Source organism: Stegodyphus dumicola, chromosome 2 (genome assembly GCF_044657685.1).
Source record: "Stegodyphus dumicola isolate Sdum_Otavi_A_Nest chromosome 2, ASM4465768v1".
NCBI lineage: Eukaryota > Metazoa > Arthropoda > Arachnida > Araneae > Eresidae > Stegodyphus > Stegodyphus dumicola.
The window spans coordinates 273,133,224-273,152,431 of record NC_140769.1 but is presented as its reverse complement, the minus strand read 5'-3'; the positions used below and the strand labels follow the sequence as shown (position 1 = coordinate 273,152,431).

General features: G+C 34.0%; 1 protein-coding gene across 1 annotated transcript in view; it reads right to left on the bottom strand.

Moving 5' to 3' along the window:
- LOC118196153 (uncharacterized) overlaps positions 1-11,213 on the bottom strand; it is a 213,063-nt gene extending 201,850 nt beyond the window's left edge. The window contains exon 1 of the mRNA XM_085812161.1: positions 11,082-11,213. Coding sequence (XP_085668287.1) covers positions 11,082-11,096 — 15 coding nt within the window. The 5' untranslated portion in view covers positions 11,097-11,213. The remainder of the gene's footprint in view (positions 1-11,081) is intronic.
- Positions 11,214-19,208: the final 7,995 nt, after the last annotated feature.

Sequence of the window (19,208 nt, the reverse complement as noted above, 5' to 3'; positions counted from 1 at the left end):
TGTTTTTTGTTTACATTCAGAAGCTCGCTTGACAAAATTCTGATAGTATTTCGACACACGACAGTTCCATAGAAATCGAAAAAGGGACACTCTCGCATGAAAGAAACATTCATAGTGTGATGGATAATAGCAATTTGTATAGTTTACTGACATTTACGCAAAAATCACATCTTGGTTATTTTTCGATAACAAACAACAGCGATTTTGATTATGAATTTGTTTTATAAAATTCTAAGCTGTTGCACTACAAAAATATAGATTTTAAGAAAATTGCTAAAAGAGATCTGCCAAAATTTATTTTCTAGAAGATTTGAAAAGTTTGAAACTTGATGGCTAAATGTAAATATAAAATTATGTATGTTAAAATATTTGTAATTAGGCACATAGGTCAGATTAAGTTTTTATTAAATAGAGTAACGCATGCAAGGGCTATCTGCCTAAAGAGAGAGATGCCATCGTGGGGGAATTTTGAAGAAAAACTGACCTTTGAGTGGGTATTAAAAATAATATTTATAATTTTCATTCAAATTATATTCATATATATTTTTTATGTAAAACTTTCGGGTGTATGCTAAATTAGTGTAAATTACTTTACACGAAAAATATAGTGAATGCACAGAAATTAAAGATTTGCACATGCCGGAAATGATAAATAGGAAATATGTATGGGTATTTATGCATGTGCTTGCAAAAAGCATGTATCTGCCTTTGACAAAATACTTAAATATTCATTAAATTATTTATAAATGTATTTGAAATGAAGAATTTATTCACTTATAAACAACTGTGAAAGTACTGTGAAGAAATCTAATGATTAAATGTATCTAATTTATAATGATTATAAATGTTATCTAAATATATAATAACCTTAATATTGAATTGTAAACATAAATTGAAATCCTGTTGACAAATACGTTATAAAACTATTTAAGCAAGAATTGTTCGTATTGGAAAGCAATCTGTTAAAAGGTATTGTAAAGCAAATGCTATGAGATGAGCACTTAAGAACGTAATAAAGAGTTTTGGAATATGTATTGTTGAAATGAAGGGTAAAAAAAAATCTGATAAGTATAATTAAAAGAATTATTCCCTTTACATTTTATAATAACTCAGTTACAAGTTTTAAATAATACTTAAAAAAAAAAAAAAAAAATTATTTTATTCCATTTCAGAAATGTTCAGAGAAAGTCAAATACTATTTTCCTCATAATTCTCTAATTTAAAATGAACCGAATAGAGCATTAATTATAAATTGACTTACATTTTTCGATTTAAAAGAAGCCAAAAAATCATGTCATATTTAAGAAAGTATTTTAGGAAGAAGCTCTATAAATAGAAAAGAAATAATGCATAATTTTAATATTAATAATACAATAAACTTTGATCTTAATTTTTGTACCTTAACCGAATAAAATCGAATTACCTTAATTTTTTTTTCTAATGTAATTATCGAAAACTTGTGAAAATATTTCATTCAAATTAAACCATTCTGAGAAAACTGTCCTGTGAAAAGTACAGCATTTAATTCCGTTCAGAATGAAATGTTGTTTAAAAATATGTTGTTTTCACATACTTAGGACTCTGAAGTGTTGTAGAAAAAGAAAATATATACATCTATATGTATATTTGCGACGTAATTACAAAATATTTACACCCGAACGCGTCAAATCCCATAGAACTCAATGGTAAGTGACCCAATGTTTTGGTCACCACGTAGGGATCGCCGGTGCTTCAGAGCAGGGTACGGAGAAACTTGTTTAGGGCGACTCCATCTTACTTCCTACCTCCATGGGAATACCGGCCCAGCGTGCTACTGTTACATCACGAAGGCACGCTAGGGAAGTGGGAGAAATACCTTATACATCAACAAAAAAAACAATTGCAGTCCACATTGATTAGTTATTACGTCATTTAATTTAGTATCAAAAATGACCTTTGAAATAAAAACAATTACAGCTCATATTACAAAGTAGAATTTCGAGAAAGTGAGCAAAACCTCGTTGAACTACTTGTTACGGATAGATGCAGAATTTATTACTGAAAACCAACAAAGGCCACCCGCTCAGGAAAAATACCTTCTAAGAGACATAAAAAAAAAGTTTAAACCATACATATTCTATATAGCTAATCTGTTCAGCTGCCAAGAATCGAATTCCGGGTGATCATTCTTTTACATTTCAAAACTTCTTTTCTCTTTCCCTAATTCTTGTTTTCTATTTCTCTAATTCCCCTAATTCTCTTGGGAATTTCTTGTAGATTTCGCAATGTTGAAGGTAAAATATACGCTAAACCCCCCTTCACACGAACACGCTTAAGGAGAACATTCAGTTAACATGAATAAAATTTCCGTCCCGGCAGTGATACATATATCTTATAGGAAGTTTAACAGGTTAAAGCGAATTTCGGTTAATGCACTGTCCATTGCGTTATATGGCATTTTCTCCCTCTTTTCTGCGTGCCTTCGTGGTGTAATGGTTAGCACACTCGGCGCGTATTCGAGAGGTCCGTGGTTCGAGTCCCGGCGAGGGCTTTGCTCATTTTTCACGTCTTCCTGCTTAAAGACTCTACAGTGGCGCCCGAACTAAAAGGTGGTGGATGATGATTCTTCACCACCAGGATTTAGCGATTGAGTCTTTTAATCCCCAGTCGCCCTTTGAAAGTGGGAGTATGTAAGATATTTTCTCCCTTATTTCTGCATGCCTCCGTGGTGTAATTGTTAGCACACTCGGCGCGTATTCGAGAGGTCCAGGTTTGAGTGACGGCGTGGGTACTGCTCATTTTTCACGTATCTCGTATCAATAAATCCTAATGTCTCTATAGCGTCATTAGATTTTGTTATTTAATTCGAACTTTTAACGTTTTCCATATTTCTTTCCTGTTATTTTTCAGCTAGGGCTGCATACAGAAATGCTCTATCCCGTTGAGACTGGGCAGGTGTACAGCCCATAACATACATTATCTGAAATTAATCACTGTAAAGGTTCACTTTTCCCCTCCAAATGCAAAAAATCATCTTCAACCTTTTGATCAAAGTATTATTGCAGTTATGAAGAGATCTTATCGCAAGCAACTTGCGAGAGCTTGCAACTTGCGAGAGCTGCAAAGGAGTCGGAAACGTCAGTCTTTAGAGTGTGTTTGATGCAATAAAAGCTATCGCCGCATCTTGAAAATCCATATCATCACTACATACAGTGTCTCACAAAAGAGATGGGACACTTGTGCTTTACAAAAGGAAACTGTAGTAAAATAAATTAAAAAAACATGTAAAACTTTTTTGTGGGTGTGTTTCATACTTAAATTTAGTAACAATTATTACATAACATACATTTTCTAAAAATATTAAAATATTAATTTAATAAAAATATAATTGTTTAGAACGGAGCAAAAAATGGCTCACATAAGTGATGGGACACTTACTTTTCCATCAAATATTTATCCAAAAATTTTACTTTTTAAAAGGTTTTAATATTTTGTTGGATTTCCTTTTACTTTTAAAACATGATTTAATTTTCTTGGAATGGATTCGACTAATTTTTTTGTGATTTCTGGAGTGATTTTACCCCGTTCTTCTTGAAGCACCGATTTTAATTCTTGTTTTTAAGAAATGGTGTGTTTTCGAATTCTTAATTCCAATTCTTACCAAATATTCTCTATGGGATTTAAGTCGGGAGATTATGGTGCTGTTTTTATTATTTCAGGACAGTTATACAGCAGCCAGAGTCTAACGTTCAAAGTAGTGTGCTTGGGGTCATTGTCCTGTTAGAATTTAAAATCGTTATGAAGGTTCAATTTTCGTGCTGAAGAGTTCAAATTTTGATTTAAAATGGCAATATTCTTGTACTGATCCATTATACTGTCAATAAAAACAAGATTACCAACTCCACCGGACGACATACACCTCCAAACCATAACTCCTCCTCCATCATGTTTTACTGTTTGCATCAAGTTCTGTTTGCGAAATTCTTTCCTGGGTTTTCTCTACACCAAAATTCTACCATCAGAACCAAATATATTAAATTTATTCTCATCAGCAAATACAACTTCATTCCAGTAATCAGAATTCTTATTTATGTTGGATTTTGCGAAAGCCAGTCTGAGTTTTCTATTCTTTTTACTTACGAAGAATTTTTCCCTGGCTGCTCTACAGTAATATACGGCAGATCGAATTACTCTTCTAATCGTCTCAGGATTAACAATTACTCCATATAATGCTTGTAAATCAGCAGCAACTTTAGGAGCACTCATTCTTGGATTTTTTTTTTTAATGCTTCGAACGATAATTCGCTTTATTCCATTGGATAGTTTTGATGGTCGGCCAGGTCTTCTTTTATCCGGAATCATATGATTCTTTTTATATCGTTTAATGATATTGAAAACTGTTGAATGACTCATGTTAAATGTTTCAGCAGTTTCTCTAATAGATTTTCCACGTTCAATATGCAAATTAATAAATAATTTTCGAATTTCATGGAAAGTTTCTTTTCGTTTAGCATTCATGGCTGCACAGACATAAAAAACACAAAAATTTCAAAACTAACTGGAGTGAAATACTGCAGACGATTTTATAAATTATTGCCAATTGCTTTTGAGTAAAAATGAAAACCGCGAAAAATATTTTTATTGCTTACTTCAGACGAATTTTGTTGCATAGTACGTAGGTGTCCCATCAGCAGAGCCTGGAGACATAAAGACGCTAATCCTGTTAACCCTTTCCGGTACGCTACCTTTTAAAGTTAGAATTTTGATTTTTTTTTTTTTTTTTTTTTAAAGAAGTAGGCAGTCTATAATTAGGCCTAGAAGAGTACACAAGTACAATTTTGTGAAGATAGCACTTATCTTTTAATTCTGTGGCTGTGCCCAAAGTGGACACACGGATTGAATAGAGCTTCGGAAAGAGTGCTGAAACGAGCATTGTTGTCAATGAACTGATCCATGAGATGCAGAGAAACAAAGAATGCAGACTCTCAGTTGTCCTAGATGATCGGTGAGCCCGGTCTGGGCACATCTAGGGTTCGCCGTTTGATTTTACGCAAGATTTCAATGTAAAAATTTAAAACTAATATAGAATAAGGAGATTAGCATACAGTCAAAAAAATAACACAGAAATTTCTTTTCAAACAATTCCTTTTGTATCTTAAAAAAAAATTGGATGATTTCTTTGAAAAATGAGGGTTTTAAAAAACTAAACATGGCTAAAATATATGGACTGGTTTGTGTTGAGCTGCCATCTACTATAAATAAAGAAGGTTCAGAGTAACCTATAAATCCTTTTTCATTCCATTTTTCTGTGCGTACAGAAGGAAATTTTTAGGTATGTCCAGAACGGACACACTGCTCCGCAAAGGGTTAACGAGTTAGATGGTTACAACGATACCGTTTCACCTGACGAATGAAACTATCTAGAAGACGTTAGTTTTGAGGAATTTGTTAGTGCTGATGATAATGTTACCGTGTTCTCCAGAGGAAGCAGATGTATAAGCAGTTGTGTTCCTGAGGTGCAACATATGTCATCGGAAGAAAGTGATGAGGACTATATCAAACGGCTCACCCAAGCAGGTGTTGCTCGCCTTGGACACTGTAGAAAGTTTTGTTGCAACACCCGAATTGACCTCTAGGTTTATGAGTACAGTTGGCCGTGAAGTTACCAGACATTTCCGTTCCTGTCTGCGACAGCGCAATATACATGAATTTCTCACCAAAACATAACCTGTGAGTACATTTTTTTAAGTTACAGTACAAGTGACAAGTGACGGAGGACGCGGGCACTAAAGTTACAGTACAGTAATTAATGTAGTACTGTGGTGTTTCCTATGACGACATGCATATTATAGTACTTATATAAGTATATACTGTAAATGGTTAATGTGCAGAAAAAATTATTCCAAAAGAAAAATTTGAGTTTCCTAGCAGGAATTGTTTTAACACGAAATTGATTTCTCTTGAGATTTCCTAATAACAAGAGCTACCTATAATATCTACTTTTTATTATCATTCGCACGTTTTAAGGGAAAAAAAGATCCGAAAGCTTTCAGATTTTATGTTACGTCCAAAGGGACGTTTCTTTAACGTTTTGAGCGGCCGAGCGGTAAAGTCGCTGAACAGTGGTAATTCGGTCCGAGGTTCGAATCCCGCGAACGGGCTGGCTGCGTGGGCGTTTTCGTGGTTTTCCCCATGTGTAACGTGCATACGAGCCTCTTTTCCTTAGAAAGTCCTCCACGAAGGCATCCCTCCCCGTAGGCATATAGCCTTCGAGGCTTTACCATAATCACACACACACTTTAACATTTTGTGTGTTACCTTTATTAAATATATTATATATTATTATTTATTATTAGTCCAAAGGGGCTTTGTCCCTGAAGGACTATTGTTTTCGTTTTGCGATTTTGCGTCGGACTCATAAACGTCGGTTCACTTTTCAAACTGTTGCCACAAAATGTTAGAGTCCTGCATTATATTTGAAGAAATTAAATAATGAAAAATCTGCATAAATGATTGTCTATTTCTCGCATTGTGATAAAACAATGGTACATAGAGCCATCGAATTTTGAAGGACGAAATCCTACTGCGAATATGGGCATCTGAAATCCCAAATTTGGAATTTGTTTTATTATAGATTTTATATTTTGTAAAACTTTAACGAATTTTTGATTTACAAACTCAATGCTTTAAAAGCGAGAAATGGCAACGTTATATAGAAAAAAAATACTTTTATCTCCAGCTCGCGAGACTGTGTATATCGGAAATTCTAAAGATATGCTTAATTTAACATTATTTTGCGATATTGCTCTTGAACTGAATTTTATGGTTTAAGTGCAAAGAACATGATATTTAATAAATAAAGGTAACACTCAAAACGTTAAAAAAACGCCCCTTTGGACGTAATTTAAAATCTGAAGCATTTCAGATTTTTTTTTATAAATATATTATGTATTATTTATTAAATATCATGTTCTTCGTACTTAAACCACATAAAATTCAATTCAACAGCAATATCGCAAAAAAAAAAAAAAAAAAAAAAAAAAAAAAGACAAGATCTTTTGAATTTCCGATACACAGTCTCGCCCCGCTGGAGATAAAAATGTCCCCCCCCCCTTTCGCGTACAGTGTTGCCATTGCTCGCTTTGAAATTGTTTAGTTTTTAATCAAAAATTCGTTAAAGTTTTACAAAATATGAAATATATATTAAAACAAACTACAGATTCCAAAATAAGGTTTCCAGATGCCCATACTCGAGTGGGGGACTATGTTATTCAAAATTGGATGTCTCTGGGTACCGTTGTTTTTTCACAGAGCGAGAAACATACGTACATTCAATCAAATTCTTTATTATTTAATTTCTTTTAATATAATGAAGGGCTCTAATATTTGGTGGCAACAGTTTGAAAAGTGAAACGCTGTTTATAGTGAACTAAAGCAAAAATGACAAAATTAAAGCAATAGCCCTCCAGGGCAACTTGCCTCATTAGGCTAACAATTAAATTAAATTCAACTGTCTGCAAAATATCGTTGTATACAACCTTCTTCACAATAGCTTTAAGAATATTCAGCAGGCTGTAATTTAAGTAAAAGTAAATAAATCTTCCTGCTATCTACTAAGATCTCAAGTGCCGTATTCCCCCCCCCCCCCACAGAGCAATTTTTAAGTGCAAGGCCATTTGCAAGTGCTGTAATTTTTTCACCAGACACAATTATTTCTCATAAGGGTAATTTAATTTTTAAAAAGTAAAGTCACCGTTTCTTTCTCAAACATTCCAGTACTATAAAAAATATATGACAGAAGCTATTTGCAAAACGAATGTCAATAATGCCACTATCAGTAGATCCGTACAGACAGACTTAATTGATAATTCCCATAATACATATTTTGAAGTAAAGCTCAAATCTGACATAGCTCTTTTTTATGTTTGCAGCATAAGCTACAAAAACAGTAAAAAATTAATTCACACTAGAAAATGAAATCTCATTTATATCTGTTTTAGATAAATCAATGAAAAATACTCAGTAACAGGTTTAAATGCAGTCGTAAATCCTTGAAATCGTTGCAATAAACTTTCGCTCACAGTTTTATTAAAATCTCATTTCATTTATTTGAAAGAGTACTATATTTTATGATGTTTACAGAACTAGTCATAAAAATTTATTTATAATTGATCTGTTTACATAACAGGTCTTTTTTCTGCTTAAATACATCCATTAAGTAAAAAAGATAAATAAGTAAAAAAGATAAATTAAGTAAAAAGGGGGAAGATAAATTAAAGTGAAAAAGATAAATTAAGTAAAAAGGAGAAAGATAAATTAAAGTAAAAAAGATAAACTTCTCGAGAATTGTGCATAATAAGAGACCTTTTATAGCCCACTTCGAAATAAACGGTTTTTAAATCATACAGAAGGTTCATAGAATAAATTTTGCCAAAGAACAGTTTGTTCGACAGAGTTTAATCAAATCAGCCGTTCCGTACTTTCATAGCACAAATTTTCTCTCTCTCCTTACCTCTTGTCTCCGAGGTACAATTGGAAAGCAAGCCCAAGTAGCAGTTAGAAGGTCCAGAATTCTAATCGCGGTATGTAAGCATGCTGATTGCTCCATTCTTTTTTTATCTCCGCTTCTATTGCACACAATCCTCTTCGCGACGCTTTCCTTGCTTACTTCAAAAATGTCAAAAAATAAGCCGCCCAGACGGTATAGTGGTTAAGGAAGCCTACTGTGGTATCAGGGCACGGGTTCGAATACCGGAGAATCCGGCATGTATGTTTGTAAATGTACAGTGTCTGTGCGGCATGCGGTACTCTAAATACATGGCGAGCCGGGAGTCTACGGGATGAGGGGTGGGAGAATCTTGGATCCGTCTCCCCGGGTGTTCTCCATCAAAGTTGGGGAGGGGGTTGCTTAAAAATAACCTAATGACACTACAACACAGCATATGAAAAATAGGAAAACTTGCTAAGGAATAGACGCTTGTCTTACGCCGTATTCTTCTACGTCACGAACTATTTTGTCAAGAAATATAAACAATGTTGAATCGGCCGTGCTTGCAACTATCTCTTTATGGACTGGCTTCTACCATTAACAACAATCCAAACCGATTTGCTGCTCACGTTATCTGACTTACTGTTATCTGAAAAAAATTCTAAATATCTATAGTGGCACTCGAATTGAAACGTGGTGGACGAATTCGTCACCACCAGGGTTTGGTAATAACGTCCCTTTCACCCTAATCTCCCTTTAAGTGGGAGAGAATGAAATGTATTTTCTCCTTCCTTACCGTTACTCCTGAAAAGCACGTCCGGCTAGCAATCAGAAAGTCCGCAGTTCGAGTCCCGGCGATTTATTTCACTACCCTTTATTTCACTCAAAATAAGATGAAAAGTCAGCCCTTTTCTTCGGGCTTACAACAAAGCCTCCACTCGTGGTTGAACTACAAAATAAGAAAAATCTGATGTGTACACCACATGACTTCCTTGTACGGAATATTAAATTATACGCATTTTTTCTTGCATTTCATTTAAACTTATTCAATTGAATTAAATCTACTTCGCCGACAGCGCATAAACCACAATAGAATAAATGCATTCTTTAAAATTCACTCTAGTATTTGTTTATCATAGCGACACTCTAGCGCTAGGTTCACTTAACAGTATTATATTTCCTTCATATTATAACTCAAAATGCACAAAATTCATGTCATTTAAAGAATAGAATTATCTAATCTTTGCCCCATGTTCTATTCAAATACTATAATAAAACTAGAACGATGTATAAAAGAAATTAAGTAAACAAAACAGAAAAGAAACAGTTTTTCGCAGACGATTGAGTACTTCTCATTCAATTAATTCAATTCTCACTTCGCGACAAGGCAAAAATACTTAAAAAGTCAAAATATATGTATTAAAATTTACGAAGTAAATCTTAAACACTTATTTCCTCGAAAAAATTCCAGAAAGGATTAAGCATGATTTAATTCGCAATAATAAATGAAGGCGTTATCTTTGTTGTCGCGAAGCTAAGTTTCTCTAGATTGGCAACAAATCCACTGTACTGCTGTTTAAAATGTAAACAAGCAATGGCCGCCATCAAAAACATTAATAGGCTTAGCGGCACTTAAACAAATTTAAAATTGCTGATAATTCTAAAAATATTGCGTACAGATTTACTAAAGGCATAAAAACCTTAACCGGAAGACAAGAACAACATAATTCAATCATTTTTAAAGGAAAAAATGTACAATTTACAAACATATAAGAGTAAAGAAACTGAGCTCACTGAGCCGGGTAACAGAGTGGATGTATATATAAATATATTTATATACGTTTGATGCGGCCGATTGCAACCAAAATACGAGGTGCATATCTACATGTATTAGCAGTCCTATATACAAAATTTCAACGTTCTGAGACTACTCGTTTTTGAGTTATGCGAGATACGTACGTACGTTCGTACAGACGCCACGAAAAATTATCTTCAGAATTCATTTTAAAGCAGTTTTATAATTTTTTTTTTGGGGGGGGGAGGAAAAGAGTCTTTTATTCTGTCCTTACGTACAGATATCACGCAAAAACATCGTTAAATTACATTCGAAACCGGTCAAAATGGATATTTTCGTTGAAATATGCTAAAAAGAGAATGGGTGTAATGATTTTAATGCGTCCATCTTGTGTAATTTAATAACAATATATAATATGTGGAAAAAATAGTCCTTCATTCTGTCCGTTCGCGAAGACGTCATGCGAAAGAATAGTCAAAATGGATTCGGGAACAGTCAGAATGGATATTTCCATTTAAATCTGATAACCGAAATTTTTCGCAATTTACTTCCGTTGCTTTGTACAAGGATGAAAAAAATTAAAGCCCTATTTTAGTAACAGATCCTTAAAAGGTACAGTTCTACTATGTCTCAAGAATATTCGACTGCATGTATAAATCGAAGTCGAATTAAAATAATTTCATCTGCTTTTCCATACTGCAACCTGTTCCGGCAACAGCTGCTGTCTGATCTTTCGAAATCACGTGGCCATGATCAGCCGGCTCGCTCGTTCAATTAATTCCCCCACCCACCCCTAACACACACGTAATCAGAACTTACCTTAGTAGTATCCATGCCAATTTCAGGAAGGGTTGAGTAGTCTGAACAGCACCGCCTATGTCTTCGGCCTGATGACCCACGACGAACTGTGGCATCTCCGTCGCACAAACTTTCTTTCTGAACAGGCCCTACTAACCCACTTTCACCCATCGTACTAATTGACTACAACGCCCCCTGCGGCAAAAAAGGGAACTTGAGTCGAGCTTGTCGTTTAGTTCTATACCGTGACCATGCCGCGGTAATGATTCTTCCGGTGGGTCAAAGGTCTATGTAAATCACGGTTTTCGGCCTTTTTATTGTTGTTGTATTTTTACGATTCGAAAGGCCTTTTTTTTTTTTTTTTTTTTTTTTGCTGTTTAATGATACTATTAAGTTTTGAAGAATACAGTATAATTTTTTTTTTACTGTTATTTCGTATGTGGAAAACTCTAGATCTTGCATACGCGACGGACGTTGTTTTAATTTTCTGTTACCTACGTTGCGTAATCTACGTAGAAACAACACATAATTCATTGACCTCATTAAAACTGAAAACAGAAAATAATTTTACGGCAAAATTATAAGAATTCTGAGTATAAAACGTAACTCAGAACTTCTAAACAAAATCATAAAATAATCTCAAAAGTCAGTAATATTTATATATAAAGTACTATGGATTTATGTAGTAACCGAGTACGTCATGTTAAACACTCTTTAATCTACGGAATGGCAACATTCACGTTTTGATACCGATTTTAAACGAAAAAAAAAAAAAATGTGAAGGGTTTCAGATTTTAAATTACGTCCAAAGGGGCGTTTTTTTAACGTTTTGTGTGTTACCTTTGCAGAGACATTAGATAGTTTTTTGGAAGCAGGAGAAATGAAAAAAAGCAATTCCTTCTCCGGGAATCGAACCATGGACCTCTGGAATACGCGCCCAGCCTGCAGACCACTACACCACGAAGGCACGCTAAGAAGGCGGGATAAATACCTTATATACTCTCACTTGTAAAGGGCGACTGGGTTTTTTTTTTAGGGGACACAGTCGCCAAATTCTGAGTGTGGAGAATCATCATCCACCACCCTTTTAGTTCGGGCGCCACTGTAGAGACTGTAGCCACGGACCTATGGAATATACCCCCTGCATGCCGATCACTACACCACGAAGGAACACTAAGAAGGCGGGAGAAATACCTTATATCGCTATTTATTAAATATCGTGTTCTTCGCACTTAAACCATAAAATTCAGTTCAACAGCAATATCGCAAAATAATTTTACAATGAGCACATCTTTAGAATTTCGCATACACAGTCTCGGAGGCCCACCAGCGGCCGACCGGTAAAGTCGCTGAACACTGGTAGTTCGGTGTGAGATTCGAATCCCGCCAACGGACTGGCTGCATGGGCATTTTCGTGGTTTTCCCCATGTGTAACGTGTATACGATTTAGTTTCCCTTAGAAAGTCCTCCACGAAGGCATCCCTCCCCTTAGGCAGATAGCCCGCGAGACTTTGCCATAATCACACACACACACACAGTCTTGCGCGCTGGAGATAAAAATGCTTTTTCTGTACAGCATTACTATCGCTAGCTTTGAAATTGTTGAGTTGTTAATCAAAATTTCGTTAAAGTGTTACAAAATATGAAATCGATAATAAAAAAAAATTCCAAAGTAGGGCTACCAGATGCCCATATTCGGTGAAAGATTACGTTATTCAAAATTGGATGGCTCTATGTACCGTTGTTTTATCACTATGCGAGAAACATACACACATTTATACATTCTTCGTTATTTAATTTCTTGAAATATAATACAGGACGATAATATTTGGTGGCAACAATTTGAAAAGTGAAACAACGCAAAATGCCTTAACGAAATTAATAGTCCTTCTGGGTAAACTGCCATTTGGACTTAAAAGGAAAAAAAAATGTGAAATTTTTCAGATTCTTAACGGCGCCCAAAAGGTTTTGTTACGGTCTCACTAAGCATAACAGAAGATAAGATTTTTTACGTTCTCGCTGAGATCGCGGTCTACCAGTCTACTGTTGCACTCCCTCCTATTAACCCTTCCTTTTTTGTCTTTTTAGGTTTATTATTAAGTGTCATTTTTTGCGCACTTGCACCATATACCATTCAACAGCAAAACTGCAAAAATTTTAGAAGCAGGATAGCAGTATACGTTTAGAATTATCAATGCAGAGTTAAGTGTTGGCATACGTTTTTCTAATTTTTTTTCAGTCTTTTTACTTCCTTGTACGAAGTAAAAAAGAAGTATTGTAATCGCGAAAAGTTTCAGGCAGCATATTTCTACTAAAATATCCATTTTGACCGCTATCGAATGCAATTTAACGATGTTTTTGCGTGGCATCTGCACGTAAGGACAGAATAAAAGACTCTTTTACTCCAAAAAAATTATAAAACTGCTTTAAAATGAATTCTGAAGAGAATTTTTCTTGGTGCCTGTACGTACGTACGCACGTACGTATCTCGCGTAACTCAAAAACGAGTAGCCTCAGAACGTTGAAATTTTGTATATAGGACTGCTATAACATGTAGATGTGCATCCCGTATTTTGGTTGCAATCGGCCGCACCAAACGTATATAAATATACTTATATATATGTCCACTCTGTTAACCGGCTCAGTGATCTGAGTTTCTTTACTCTTATATGTTTGTAAATTACGCAATTTTTTGCTTTAAAAATGATTGAATTATGTTGTTCTTATCTTCCGGTTAAGGTTTTTAGGACTTTAGATAATCTGGAAGCAATATTTGTAGAATTATCAAGAATTTAAAAGTTGTTTAAGTGCGGTTAAGCCTAATTTTTAAATAACATGGCGGGCATATTTGTTTATATTCGAAACAGCAGAATAGTAGATTGGTTGCCAATCTAAAGAGAGGCTAAGCTTCGCAACAACAAAGATAACGCCTTCATTTATTATTGCGAATTAAATCATACTTAATCCTTTCTGGAATTTTTTCGAGGAAATATGTGTTTAAGGTTTACTTTGTAATTTTTAATATAGATATTTTGAGTTTTTATGTATTTTTGCCTTGTTGCGTAGATATGAATTTTAAAAATATGAAATAGATAATAAAATCGAATTCGAAATTCCAGCTTCCGGGTGCACAGCATTTTTTGGGAGGAGGACTATGTTTTTCAAAATTTCATGGCTCTACGGGCCGTATTTTTTCACAGTGCGAGAAGCACATATACATACTCGTACATGCAGATTCTCCCTTATTTAATTTCTTTATAAATAATACAGGGCGATAACATCTGGTGGTAACAATTTGGAAAGTTATACGGCGTTTATAGCGAACAGATGCAAAATCCCCTTTCGACTCTATAGCCTTTTCTCGGCATATAAAAAGAATAAGATTGATTTTGTATTTTCGGTTCAAATAAGAAACTTTTAATAGTTAAAAAAGGAGAGAGGCGGAAAATTTTTAGCACTAAAACATAAGTAAATATATGAACCAAAAATGATAATTTTCATGTCTTCAAAAGTAATCGTCAAACGCAGTAAGCATGTGGCGTTGTTTAAAATGTTTAAGTTATTTAGTGGATTAACTCAAGGCACTTGTACTGCGTATTACTGTTAAACAGAATTACAAAATGTAAATATAAGTAATGCTTAAATGGGAAATAGATGACAATATCATATTTCCAATAAAGAGTAAACTATATACTTAAAGGAATTATTTACTAACAACTTATACAACGTACGTATTATTAAACAAAATAATTTGAAAGGGTACTGAAACTGTTCGTACATTTTTTAGACGATATTTATTGTACAGTCAAAAGTCGTTAATCCGGACTCTTCGGGACTTCGGCGATTCCGGATTATCGATTTTTCCGGATTATAGATCATCAGTTTAAATCTGGTAAAATGGCATGCAGAAATTATAAAATTAAAAATATGAAACCGTAATTTACGAAATAAAGAACAATTATGATCTAAAGGGTATCAAAATTTACAAAAAAAAAGCTTAATATTTATTTGTTTACTTTATTAAACATTTCTTTCAATATAAGTTGTTTAAGTTGCTTCGTTTTTTATGTGATAATACATTCTCTTTAGTTCTATAAACAGACATAATTTCTTGTTCAGTTACAAAGTTCCGCTGTTTAAGTCCTATAATTGCTGTGTCGAGAACACCGACTAATTTGTCAATCGAAATTTTTTCGTTTTCAATAACCTCTGTTACTTTCTTTGCTATCGGAAGCGAATTATAATGACGAGACATTTGATTTAAATCATATCAAAGACGGAGTACTACATTTAGTAAGCAATTATAAGCCAAATAAAATAAAAACATCTGCTCTTAAGATAAGGATAGTGCTGACAGATCAACTTCCAATTCATTGCGCGGCGCCGCAGCGTTAAAGATAAACAAAGTTTTGATAGATAAACAAACGTTAAAGTTTAGATAAACAAAGGTTTTAACCTTTATCCATTTTTGCAGCAATTCCACTTTTTGTTGAATGGAATCCGAAAGATACTTTCGCTTTGTATATCCTTTACATATTAGTGAATATATATCGGAAATTCTATTTGACATAATCGAAAGTTCAAGCTTACTTTGCTAAAATTGCTCTAACAGTCTTCAAAAAATAATACGACGGATCCAATTCGAAGATTAAGAAACAACGCAATCTGCAACATTAACTGAAATAGATAATTAGATAATTTTAGCTTAGCTTATCCCGTCCGTTATACATTAAACACGCATTCGTAAACGTATTTTGCGCACGCGCACACGCAAATTCGCAGCCGTAAAGGTCTTACGCGCATGCGTCAACGCGACGCATGCGCAGAAAGTTTGTAGTTTTGAGGTCCGGATTATAGATCATTTCGGATTATGGGTGTCCAATTAACGACTTTTGACTGTATTTACAGAAATATTTCACCTAAACTTTTTGTATTCTGACTGTTTCATTTGATAACCCTTCTTCTTTACTATCTTTCTACACTGTAATTTCCAAGACAATAAAGCTTTTTTTAGTATCGGAAGAGGTATTTTATCCCATTCCTCCTAAACAGCTTTCCTAAATCCAGAGAGGGTTATACGTCGACGTTTGGACAATTCGCTTTTTAAAGTCATCTTGTTGAGACATCACTGCTACAAAGCATTCAACGCGTGTCAGTTGTTTTAAATCTCCTACTACGAAAGGAATGCTGCAGGTCGCTCATTACTCCTTATCTAAAACGCATAGTTTTCGATGTCACGGGCTAAATTTGCATATTCCCAACTTTGCAAACGTTATAATTTTCTTATATAACCTCTTCTTTTTCCTTTTGTTAAAAAGGTTGTCAATTATATGGTTATTTCATACCGAATCCACAATATTCCCTAATTGTTTTGAGCAATGAATATCACTTCAAGGTGTTACTCCAAAGTAGAAACGTGTGTGTGTATGCGATTATAGCAAAGCCTCGAGGGCTATCTGCCTAAAGAAAAAGATGCCTTTGTGGAGGACTTTCTAAGGGAAACTGGCTCGCATACACTTTACACACGGGGAAAACCACGACCACAGTAGAAAAGGAATTGAACTAAACCTCCATTATAGATCTATGGAGAAAATGTTTTTCCAAACCTAAGAGTCGCACTTCAAATACTCCTTACTATTTCATTATCAAATGCTAAGCTATGAACGTTCGCTCCGCAAATTAAAATAAATTTTGACATATTTACGATCAACGATGGGACAAGATCCCCTAAATGATCTAGCATTTTTAAATGTGGAAAGAGAAAAATTTAAAAGGATCGACTTTGATGAAGTAATTTGATAAATTTGCTTCATCCAAGGCAAGAAAAATGTATGCATAGTAATTAATTGTAGTAATGTATTATAATATTATATTATTATTAATAAATATATCTACTTATCTGTAATATATAATAAATTTTTAATTGTTTAAAAATTGTACTTTTTTTAAAAGCAATTATATAAATAATAAATAATAATTGAATGCGTTATCTTTGTTGTTGCGAAGCTAAGTTTCTCTAGATTGGCAACAAATCCACTACTCTCCTGTTTCAAATGTAAACATCAATGGCGGCCATTAAAAACAGGCTTAGCGGTAATTAAACAATTTTAAAATTGCTGATAATTCTAAAAATATTGCACACAGATTTACTAAAGGCAGAAAATCCTTAACCGGAAGATAAAAACAACATAATTCAATCATTTTTAAAGCGAAAAATGTACAATTTACAAACATATAACATATAAGAGTAAAGAAACTGAGATCACTGACCTGGGAAACAAAGTGGATATATATATAAATATATTTATATACGTTTGGTGCTTCCGATTGAAACCAAAATACGAAGTGCACATCTACATGTTATAGCAATCCTATATACAAAATTTCAACATTCTGAGGCTACTCGTTTTTGAGTTATGCGAGATACGTACGTACGCACGTACGTACATACGTTCGTACAGACGCCACGAAAAATTCTTTTCGAAATTAATTTTAAAGCAGTTTTATAATTTTTTTGAAGGAAAAGAGTATTTTATTCTGTCCTTACGTACAAATATCACGCAAAAACCTCGTTAAATTGCATTCGATAGCGGTCAAAATGGATATTTTCGTTGAAATATGCTGCCTGAAACTTTTCGCGATTACAATACTTCCTTTTTACTTCGTACAAGGAAGTAAAAATACATTTTTAACTAATTCTAATAGATCATCGTATGTCTGATTTTTCCGCCGACACAGATACATTTCCGAATCCAATGCTAGTGTAGTTAGGTAGTGACTATTCTTAATATAGAGTATTTTATGGGAGATTCACCATTTTATTATTATTTGCATTATTTTCTTATTACGAATATATTCTATACATTACGTGTAAGTGTTTTTTTTTTTTGGAGGGGCACCAAAAAAAGTATTTTACCCCAGACACCAGTTATCCTTGCTACGCCACTGGCCGGTACGTCTTATACGCCAGCAAATACGGTAATTGAATGAGACTTCTCTAATGACTTCTCTAATTCCGTATTTTCTGCTTAATTTCAGGAAAAAAATCTGACTTGTACACCACAATTTGGGATTTCAGATGCCCATATTCTCAGTAGGATGACGTCATTCAAAATTGGATAGCTCTAGATACCGTTGTTTTATCCCAATGCGAGAAATTTACATACATTTATGCAGATTTTTCGTTATTTAATTTCTTCAAATATATTGCAGGACTCTAACATTTGGTGGCAACAGTTCGAAAAGTGAACCAACATTTATAGGAGTCCGACGCAAAATGCCAAAACGAAAGTAATAGTCCTTCGGGGACCCAAATCCCTTTGGACTAAAAATTTCGGGTATCATAATTTCAAAGAAAATATCCATTTTAACCGCTCTCGAAACCATTTGAAGGATGTTTTTGAGTGACATCTGTACGTACGGACAGAATAAAGGAAGTTTTTTGCTAAAAGGATTGTAAATTTGATTTAAGAGGGATTCACAAGATACCTTTTCTTGACGTCTGTTCGTACGTACATACATATGCATTTATCTACCATAACTCAAAAACAATTGGCCGTAGAACCATGAAATTTTGTATATGAGACTGTTATGCTATCTGGTTGTGCACCTCGCTTTTTGTTGTAATCAGCTACGCCAAATACGCACAAGATATATATGTAGAGAGAGAGAGAGAGAGAGAGAAAGAAAATCTTTAAAATTTGTGGATTCTCAAACTTATTTAATAGGACTAAAAAATAAAATCCTGCGCTATTGCCGCAAAGAATATTTAAGTTAATGTATTCTGTACTATTTTATTATATATATATATATATATATATATATATATATATACACCCACCTCCCTAACTGTCTTAGTGAGCTCTATTTTTTATTCTTATATGTTGGTAAATTAGGCATTTTTTGCTTTGAAAGTAATTGAACTATGTTATTCTTATGTTGAAATTATGTTTATTGTACATAATTTGCAACTATTGCATGCAGTTAACCTGCATGCAATAGGTGTAGAATTATCAGCAATATAAATAGGGCGCTATGCGTAACGAGACCGTCATTTGTTTACATTTGAGTTCTTATTAGAGTAGTGAGTTAGGTCCCAATTGATGCACCAACTTCAGTGTCTCTTTGCCCATCGGACGAGAAGTTAGT